The following is a 10,427-nucleotide window of genomic DNA, read 5'->3' as shown; positions in this document are numbered from 1 at the left end:
AGTCTTTAGAAAAAAAAAATGTATCGACAAAAGTGCCTTGAAATGAAAAAGTAACTGACATAGTTAATAGCAACTTACTGTATCTGGGTAAAGGTCCTTTGGTAAACTTCCTGGAATCTGACAAAGTGAATGATTTCAAGTGACTGATTAAGAAAAAATCTGAGAAATTCAAATTGTTTCCAAGTTTTTGCTTTCAACAAAAAGTGAAGGAAAGCCCAATCAAGTTATTAGCTGATACAAATGGAATTAATAGGAAATAATGATAGTGTGTGATTTTTGGTATTTAACTAAAATATGTTTAAGGAATTGTGTGATGTTGCTATTAATTTTTTATTTTCTGTGCCCTTATTTATGTGAACAAGTTTTCTCTGTATTTACATCTATAAACATGAAGAATCAGAATATTCAGCCTTGGAAACAAATTGATTTTAAAAAATCTTAAGCATAGCACTAAGAGGTGTGCTTCAAAAAATTTTCAGTTTCAAATTTAATCAATACCTATAATTTATATGGTTTGGTCTATTTTTATCCCTGACACATGTGAAAGTTGTCAAATATACATACAGCATTATGGTCACAAAATACTAAGACATCCATCTTTGTGTATAGTATTTTGCTGGAGACGTGACTCACAAACCGCAGCAAAAACAGTAGTAGATTCAGGGGGGGACAGGGTGTCCCCTTGCGGGAGTACTCAGATTTCATTGCGTCTGTATAGACTGACGTCACAGCTTTATTTGAAGTCAGTGTAATTATGTCAAAGACTGCATCCGTGTAAGCCAACGGTAAAACTGATTTTGATGTCAGGATAAAAACGTCAGGATCCGAACTCGCGCGGAAAAGGCGGAGTCGGAGTGCGTGACTGGGGCTGGGTGCCCGCGGGACCGGGACGTGTGGGCGGGGTGGGGCGTGTGGGTGGGGCAAGGCGCGGCGGGATCAGGGTGCGGGGCGGGGCTTGTGGGCCGGAGGCGTGCGCTCTCAAGTGACCCCACCCAGGTGCGCCTGGTTCTCGCGAGAGCAGCGCCTGGTGACGCTTAGGCGAGAGGAGCGCGTCGCGCGCGCGGGCGGGCGGTTTTGAATCTGGTCCGAGCGCGGGAAACGGCGGTTCCCGCGAACGAGGTGAGCTCCGGGAGTGCCGGGCCGCCGAGGGCTCGGGGCCAGGGGCAGGGGAACGGCGGGGGTGGGGCGGGCCCAGCGTCCAACACAGCACGCCCCGCGTGGGCCGCGTCCGAACCCTTGGCCCGGCCGGCGTCTCTGAGGAGGCGCGACAGAGGCGGACACAGGTGCCTGGGCGCACGACGCCCCAGGCTTCCCCTGGGACTGTCCCGGAGAGGATCAGCCCCGCGTTGTGCTCAGGGGAGCCCGCTGTCAGGCATCTCTGCCCGGAGGTGAACGGTTTGCGGGGGTGGCTCTGTTCCCGGGAGGCTGGGGCGCCGCCCGCAGGTGGTGCCCGACCTCGCGTGCGGGACGGGGTGCGCTAGGGAGCCGCCCAGGTCCGCGCACCGTGAGAGCAGCACCGCTGGGCGGCTCGCGGGGGCGGCGGCTGAAGGCCAGAGGCTCCCCCACCACCGCGCGGGCGGAGCAGGGCCTTCGGCCGGGACGGGGGCTGCGTGCTCTCCGCGAGGGACCCGCCGGGGAAGGCGCTATTCCTCTTGCTTCGTCGCATCTTTCGTCATGTTGTTTTCAAAGCGGTGAGTTGGTGTCAGCCACTGTTAGTCATCAGCCGCGGGCGCCTCCCCTGCTCGGCTGGAGGAAGTTCGCTCAGAGCCCGGCTGGCTGAGTGCGGAGGGCCCCGACCTCGCTGGTGTCTACGTGGGGAGGTTACTTTCTCCTTTTGTTGGTGCGATGTAGACCCTCAGATCTGGGGCCCAGGGTTTGACATGGCTCCTTCTCTCCCTGATTATTGCCTTTGGTAGCACTGATTTTCCATATTGCTCTGTGTGCAACGGAACAGGTTTTCATTTAATACAGTTTTTAAGGAAGGGGTCCTGTTGCATATAGGAGGTGCATGAAAGCAGGCTTACGGTGCCACTGTGGCCTACTTTGCAGTTTCTAAAGCTGCTGTAGTAATCATAACTTGCCTGCCTGTTTCCACAGGAAGAACAACGGAAAACCCAACCCTGCATGCCTCACCCCTGGCTCTGACTTTGTCTTTGGGGGGCGCCTTTCACCAGGGGCCCCACTAGCGCAGGTGGTGTCCCTGGAAACAGGAGGTGGCTCGGCCCCAGGCCTCCTGGCCGGCTCCCTCGGGTGGGAGCTGCGCGCTGGCTGGGCACACCTGTGCTCCTGCTAACGAGCTCCCGGGCGGCCGGGTGCCACAGTGCAACACAAGCAGGGGTGTCAGGCGTTTCCAGGCCTTCCCACAAGCAGCCTACCTTGTAGGCGTGGACCCAGAACAACGGGGTGGGTCTGAGGGGCATCTTGCTCCTTCACAGGCAGTTTCATTAACAGCTGGTAGCAACACAGTGTTATGTTGATACTATGAAAATAAGTTATTTTCTAGCTATAACTTGTTTCGTGTCAGAATATTGTTAGAAACTGTCCAGCATAAGTGGCAGAGGGATTTGTTTGCAGTTTTGGTTGTCAGTACCAAATGACATCTTGGAGGAGAAGATACATTTGCAAACGCAAGTTTCCTGTGCTTGTGTTTTCCGCTAGGGTTACAGACTAAATGCCGGAGGAGACACAGTTTCATCTGTCATGGAAAAGCGCGAAATATTTGTTCAAGCGGTGTCTAAGGACCTGATTGGAGAATTTTTGCAGTTCATTCAACTTGACGTAAGTTTCATTGTTTAGCTTTGTTGTGATTTTGACTGTTAATGGAAAACATTTTTCTAAAATTATGTTCATAAGTGAAACATCTCCGTGAATCCTTAGGGACCGAGGTTTAGGAAAAGAAACTATGTGACTGCAGACCTGCTGACGGACAAGTAACTACTCGCACATGGCATTTCCCGCTTTCTGATAAGGGAGATGCCGGAAAGGTGCTAAGTGAGGTGGTGCACTGCGCTTCTGTTTGCCTAGTGAACACTTAGTGCTCTTTTCTGCGTGCATGGCGGCATACTGAGGAAGTCCAGGCATTTCTTTTTTCCTCAGGTTATTCACAGAGCTGTGGGTCCAGGCACGGACATACAGCAGAGAAAGGGGCAAGGGTGGGGCAGGGGGCAAACCCAGCCATGGACTGCTTCCCATCCGCACACAAAGGCCGTGGGAGTTAAGCTCTGGAAGGTCCATAGAAGTCAGCCGGTCAAAGGCATGTTGCATTTGAGTGTGAAGGTTCGGCAGGGGTGGAGTGTAGAAGTGCGGGGCGAGGACGTGGGCAAGCGCAGAGCCCTGGCTTTCTTTACCATGTGAAGGTGTGGAGTCTGCATTCATCCTGAGAGGCACGGGGGCCACGAGCCGACAGTGCCTTGCCTGCAGAGAACAAAGGGAGAGAAAAGGAGTGGGGCAGGAAGAGAGAGACACAGGAAAATCAGAGCTGCCCTTGGGAAGTACCCCTGCAGCTGCACATGGAAAGCAGACAGAAGAGAGGTCCATGGAGGCTGAGAGCAGGGCAGGGGCCACACCCTTCCTTGTGGTGGTGGAGTCAGGACACGGAACCGGGAAGGCGCAGGTATCTTGTGAGCTGGCCTCTGGGGCGTGCCACACTGTGGACTGATTGGGCCCAGGCTGGGGAAGGGCCCAGGAGGGTCCCTGGTTTCTAACTGTAGAGCCATTCAGTGGGGTCTTGAAATCTTGAACGTGGGCAGGTTTTGGGGGAGAGATGGCTCAATTTTGGACGTGTGGAATGACTGCCAGGGGAATGTACACAGGACACATCCCGTAGGCAGATGGCAGGTATGTCTGAAGCCCAGGCGAGGTCTGGGCTAGAGACAAACTTGGATGTCAGCAGCTCCAGCAGAAGGTTAGTCATGGGAGTGTGGGGGTGCCTGTGTTGTGGAATAAAGGAGAAGGAGCCGAGCACAGGACCTGGAGGAACCCCAGATACTATGACCTTGGGCAGAAGATGTGTGCTTGGCTTGTGATCACATGTGAAAATCAGATTAGTGACAACTCAGGATTAGAGAGGAATCTAATAAATATGTTGGTAGCAACATGCACAAAGTTATTTTTCTTTTTAAAAGAAATGCGCTAATAATATGATTTTATATTATAAAACGGTGTTCAGTAAACGTAAAAATAACTGGCAGAAACTGTAGGCAGCACATTACCCTGGAGGTATCTGTAAGGGAAAGTGTGGACTAGTGTGAGTGTCAGGCTCAGGTTCGACACTCAGAAGGGGCTGTGTGAGATGAGCAGCACCTGAGCGCCTGCGACCCCAGGCGGCTGTCACAAGCAGTGTGCCCTGGCGTTAACTAAAACCACACACCACGTTGATGATGAAGCCATGCCAATATGAATTTAAAATCTAAAGGGAAAAACTAGCAGCATGTGGGTGGCACAGTCACCGCAGGCCTCCCTGGTGCTGTGATGCCGAGGTGTCCATGGAGGTGCATTCACTCCCTCCAGCTGCCGCGTCCACATCCTGCTCCGGAGCCCCTGAGCTGTTCCCACTGCTCGGCAGCAGACAGCTCTTGGAGGCTGCATCAGCCCTCGTGCCCTGAGTTGTCAGTGTCAGCTTAGGAGGAGCGGAGTTTACTGACACACACCTCGGCATCCCGGTCACCATGTAAACGTGAAAACACGGAAATGAAAACGTGCAGGGTTGCGCACCGCTCGGTTGTATCGAGTTAGTGGTAGGAAATGCCACCTCGGAGGTCAGAGTAGTGGAACTGCCGCAGTTTCACGTGGTCAGTCTGACTGAGAACCAAAGGAAGGACTTGTTTTGAGTCAGGTGGAAGCCTGCTGGGTGGCTCCCCAGTTCCAATCAATTCCGCTGCAGCGCGAGCGACGTGTGCGGTCCTGAAAACCACTGCTCTGAAGCTGGGCAGTGAGAGCCAGAGGGCTAGGGGGGTGATGGGCTTCGGGGTGTGACACTCAAGAACTTCACCAGTGACATGGTAAAAAGAAATAGGGACCTAGTAAGAAAGTAAGAGTTTTATACATGTGGAATCACTAGGAAGTTTGTAAATATTAGAGCAAGTAAGACACTTTCCCTTGACAAAGATCTGAAGTTTGCTGGTGGAAGTGGGTGGCTGTGCTCCCAGGGGCCCAACCTGCTGACCTGTGTGTGTGTGTGTGTGTGTGTGTGTGTGTGAGTGAGTGTGTGTGTGAGACTGTGAGCATGAGCAGGCACAGAGAAGAAAAGTATAAAAGTGGCTGGGAGGACGGGCGCAGTGAAGAGAGGCATGTACTGGGAGGTCACCATGGTGGGAGCTGGCATGGTCACCAGGTGTGGACAGTGTTGCTCGCAGCTCCTGTGGGGTCCCAGGAGCTGGCAGATGTCCAGGGGGTGGGGGTGTTTCGTGTGATTTTGTAGCTCTGATCAGCAGGTGCAATTTTCTGAATTTACCTGGTGACTAAATCCCACATGAGCAACCCAGAAATGTGTGTTTTGCTCAAATTATCCCCTTGTGAATCGATTGTGTTGGAATAAATTTACGTTTCAAAGCAAGAGTGATGGAGCGGAGCTGAATGGTGTGGGGAGTAAGAGGGCTCAGGGCTGAGGGGAGTTTACCTACTTACCATGCCTTGAGTATCTTCCCTACGCCCGCTCTGCTCTGGGGGCTGGGGTCCAACGCACACAGAGCAAAGCCTCTGCCCGGGTGGAGGGAGGAGAACGAGACAGGTGTGTGCTCCAATGAAGCAGGGTAGAGGGTGGAAGTGACAGGTGGTTTTGACCAGAGATCTGAGTGGGCTGTGGGGAGGTTAGGGGACACAAAGACCGGAAGCCAGGTGCAGCTGGACGGCTCAGGTGTGGACTCAGCAAGAGGAGGGGTATGGGACCTAGGGCGGGGAAGGAGCTGTGCAGGAGAAGCTGAGGACTGTGCAGAGGAATCCAGAGTGCCCCGCGCTCAGCTTGGCTGCATTTTTCTGTCGTTCTCTGTATTTACATATTCTTCTTGAATCATTTGAGGGTCCGTTGCCAGCGCTGTGTTTCGTTACTCCTAAATATCTCCATGTGCCTTTTCCTAGAACAAAATTATTCTCATATAATCTCATTGAAACCCGCAAACTCAGGGAACCTCACACTGTTACCTGCAGCACGCACTCAGCATCGCACGTTGCATCCAGTTGTCATCACCTGTTGGTTTTCTGTGACCCAGATTCCGTCACCCTCACTTCGTTTTTCCTGTCCCTGGGCAGCTGCTTTGAGGCATATCCTTCCGTTGTGTTGGTTTGATGATCTGATTGAATTCATCCTATGGGTTTGGGCGGGAGCATGCATAGAGGCCCTGTTACTTTGTGGTTTTTTTCCCAACCCTGTGTTTCTTCTCCGTGTATCCATTGGCCGTCCGTGCTGTTCCAGTGCACTAGTTATCTGTGTGCAAGTGTGCATGTGTGTATTACCCGTGTGGCCCCACTGATTCTCCTGTGTTAATGGCCTGTGTTCATTACTGTCGCTGTTTCGGTGCCCAGACTGGCTACGGGTGCACCCTCCAAGCTGGATGTTGTGCGCCTGGACAATGGCCTCTGTTTGCAAAGTCCCAGAGGAGGTGAGGTGGTCTGCTCAGAGTGACAGGAAGCGGTGGTGGGCTGGCGACTTTAAGAGCAGTGAGAGGCTCTGGAGTTGGCTGCTTGGCTCATGGGAGAGAGAGAGGCTAACAGTTGACTGGAAGGTGGGTGTGGAGGGCTCCAGGCGGCTGGAGACCAGAAACTGAAAGTGCAGTCAGCCAGTGGGGCGGCGCTGTTCCTCAGTCTGATCTCAGGCCTGCAGATGGTGGACGTGGGGATGGCTGATGTGAGGGAGGGTTTTGCTGAGTGGGTACAATTTTAAGTGCCAAAGATTAGGGTGCTCAAGCTGAGTAGGCAGAGGGGGGACCTGCTGCTTTCTGCCTAGTGACCCTGTACTTTTCCTTGTAGGGATGGGTTTTGAAAAGTATAATCAAACTCTTGAACTTGTACTTAAGTTAGCAGTTAAACTTTTCCTTTGAAAAGTTTATGAAAAGCTTTTTTCATAAGGAAAAGGATATTCCTTTATTCCCACACCATTATGAAAAGGATAGAACTAATATATTGTGTATTTTGTGTTTGAAATGTAACGCTTGCTATGTATCTTACAGGAAGATGCTTCCAACCCTTTCAACCTCAGCGAGTTACTCGATGAATTATCAAGGAAGCAGAAGGAAGAGCTGTGGCAGAGGCTCCGGAGGTTGTTAACAGACGTGCTGCTGGAGAGCCCCGTGGAGGGCTGGCAGGCCGCCGAGACCCAGGGCGCAGACAGCATGGAAACGGACCACGGTCCAAAAACGGTAGTGTGGGTCTTTCGGAAACAGAATGTTTCCCTTTTCTTTGTCAAAAGGTAGTTGTTTATTGGGTATAGTTGTTTTAAGTTGAGAAAAATTTGAAGTTAGAAGTCAAGAGTATTTGAAGCTTGTTTCGGGTAGTTCCACCCTTTTGTGGCCCTACCGTTGTAAGGTGCAGTCAGTGGGGGCCATCCCTGGTGCTCTGCTTTTCCGACAGCTGGCTCGTTCGTGTTCAACTGCAGTTCACTGTTTAGAGTGAGCTAGAAGTGTGAGCTGGTTTTTATAAATCTAGTAACTTACATTTCCTTTAAAAATTAATTATACATTAATCTTAATTCACTCATACTTTGATTTTTTTTTTATTTACAGAAAAGAACCCTAGAAATAATCCATGCAATTACATCTGTGATTCTTGCTTCTGTGTCTGTAATAAATGAAAGCGAAAACTATGAGGCCCTACTGGAATGTGCTGTTATATTAAACGGTAAGCTGACTCGGTGCGGTGTGGCACGTGTAGAAGGCGGGCGTCTGAGCCACGCTCTATGGGAGGCAGCGGAGCTGAGGCCCAGCGGTGCAGTCAGGTGCTCCTGCTTCGGCTAGAAGAGGAGCGGAGGAGTGAGCTTTCCAGGGCTGTCCCGGGTGGTTAGGTTGACGCAAGCCGCAGGTGAGCGTTTCAGGTGGTGCAGATGCGCCTCACGGAGCAGCTCACTGTTGTGTGAGCAGGTTTCTCAGGGCTCTCACGGGAGCGCCGGACCAGTGGTAAGGGCTTATTAAGGGGAGGCGGTCTGATTCTGAATTTCTCAGCTGGTGATTACTGCCAGAGAGTTTAAATTTAACCAAATGTTTGTGACAGTGAACTTTTTTCTTTAAATGTGTTATAATCGTGACCTTAGGAATAATTATTGACTCTTAGAGTTTTCCTACCCTGAACCTTCAAGGTTTAACTAAACCGTGAGACTGTGGTCAAACTTTAGGAGGAACACTAGACTGAATTAATGAGGAGATGTGCTTAAAGAACATTATATAAAGTTGTTTTATAGATATAAAAGTAATTTAAAGTAATGATCTTTAAGAAAAATCTCCCATGTACCTGCGCCCCTACCCCGTGACTGTGAGGAGCTCCCTGTGGCGCATCCCCTCCACAAGGCCGCCACCCCCAGCACCGCTCAGGTCTGTGGGTCTGTGGTGCTGCTGCGTTCAGAGTTCTTGCTCTGCGGTCATCCCTCATCAGTCTCAGAGTGGCTCCCAAGGGTTTTGTGAACGTTACCACCAGTTTGGATGCACCTTCTCCACACGACTGATGGCTGGTTAAATAATTACTGCTAATACTACAGTTCCCAACTTTACATGAATTCAGGAATTTTTTTGTAGTATAATGGCATTCAGTTATCCGTGGATTATAATCATGGGTGCATTATTAGTATTTTAATAGTTAAGATTTCTGTTAATAAAAAGCACTATAGTTTTTGTATTCATTATGATAGTTGCTTTTACCATATTTCACCAATGAGCCAGAATTCGAGGCTGGCACACCGAGGAGTGGTTAGAGTGGACTCACCGTCAGCAGACCTGACCTGGTGCTGCTGTGAATTGTCACGTGGTGTGAGTGCCCTTGCATTTGGACGGCCTCAGCGGCCACGACTTCAGTGAGGGGTCTGGCACTCTGTCTTCCCGTTCTGCTTTTATAACAGTAGTAAAACAATTTTTTAATCATCATCATTTGTATCCTATAAATAATGTACTTAAATCTTCAGCAAGTTAAACATAAACTATTATTTCTTAGCAGACCTTTTTAAGTCATACACTACTCTAGACAACCGATTTTCAACTGGCGCACTGCAAGCATTCTGGCAATACCTAACTAGTCAGGGGCTGGGGCCTCTCGCCTTAGATTATCAGTATAAAAATGACAACAGCCAACGTACCAATAGTCCTCCTGGTGTGAATGAACCAAAATAACTATTTTTTGTCAGATTGGCAAAAATATATTCTTGGTGTGCTGCAGAAATTTACTGATCAGTTTCTATGCCACGAGGTGAGGAAGGTTGGAAGTCGCTGGGCCACACCGTTGAGCCTGAACCAGTGTTGGCGTCCCTGACCGGCAGGGTAGTGACCGGGCTCTCTCTCAGGTATCTTATATGCACTGCCGGAGTCTGAGCCAAAGCTGCAGCGCGCCATTCAGGGCCTGTGCGTCACATGGTGGGAGAAGGGCCTGCCCGCCAAGGAGGACATGGGGAAGACCGCGTTCACCTTGCTGCTGAGGAGGAGTCTGCAGACAAAAACGGTACGTGTGCTCGTTCAACATGCACTTGACTTCAAGAGTGAGCGAGTTCACACTTCGGAATCATGTGTCCTCGTGAGTGGCCTGACCCCTGTGGCTTCCATCTTCCTTGTATGTGTTGCCCTGTCCTCCTTCGTGTCATGTCACGGTCTCAAAGTGACTACTCTACTTGACCTTCTCCTGCGAGCTCCAGGCAGCAGGGGAGCGGCAGTCCTGGGGCAGGAGGCCGGGACGGCCTTCAGAGGCAGGCTCCACGCCGGGACTGGACCAGCTGGTCTGTGCACTGAGGAGGATAGAGGGGGCAGGAGTCGTCAGGCAGAGCCTTCCAGCCCACGCAGTGCCACACGGGGGTGGCCAGAGAGTGGGGGGCGGGGGGTTGTTTGAGACTGCAGCTAGGCCTGAGCACCGATGGACAGCATGTTTGAAGGTTGGGTTGTTTCTCATCCTTTAGTCTTTGGTATGCGGTTCAGAAACCCAGAAAGAATATTTCTCCCTGATCAAGACAATAGCAGATACTTATGTTCATCTTAGAAAACTGGGTGATTGAAGAAAAGATAAAGTCATCCATAGTTCCAACACTTAAGGTGGTCATTGTTATTTTAGGGACAATGAGGAACTTCTCTCTGATGTTCCTCACCTCGTATCTTTCCTTCCTGTGGAAGCTTTCTAGAAATGAACTTCGTTGGTCAGTGGGTTTGAACTTGGGGCCCTTGATGCACATTGCCAACAGCTTTCTAGAAAGCTGGGGCCTACTCACGCTCCTGCGTCAGAGTGAGAGTCTCCAAGGAGCAGTCAGCTGT

General features: G+C 50.8%; 1 protein-coding gene across 5 annotated transcripts in view; it reads left to right on the top strand.

Moving 5' to 3' along the window:
* The first annotated feature begins 1,011 nt into the window (after window positions 1-1,011).
* Window positions 1,012-10,427, top strand: part of NCAPG2 (non-SMC condensin II complex subunit G2) — a 55,668-nt gene continuing 46,252 nt past the window's right edge. For 2 of the 5 annotated variants that reach the window (XM_071221719.1, XM_053926958.2), the window contains exons 1-5: window positions 1,012-1,119; window positions 2,659-2,778; window positions 7,164-7,352; window positions 7,716-7,830; window positions 9,476-9,630. In XM_071221719.1, coding sequence (XP_071077820.1) covers window positions 2,701-2,778; window positions 7,164-7,352; window positions 7,716-7,830; window positions 9,476-9,630 — 537 coding nt within the window. In that variant the 5' untranslated portion in view covers window positions 1,012-1,119; window positions 2,659-2,700. The other 3 variants (XM_045198759.3, XM_024564520.4, XM_045198760.3) reach the window with 3 other exon arrangements.

This window comes from Desmodus rotundus, chromosome 6 (assembly GCF_022682495.2).
Source record: "Desmodus rotundus isolate HL8 chromosome 6, HLdesRot8A.1, whole genome shotgun sequence".
In the NCBI taxonomy this organism is placed as follows: domain Eukaryota; kingdom Metazoa; phylum Chordata; class Mammalia; order Chiroptera; family Phyllostomidae; genus Desmodus; species Desmodus rotundus.
The sequence above is the reverse complement of the archived record's forward strand: the minus strand, read 5'-3'. Positions and strand labels throughout refer to the sequence as shown.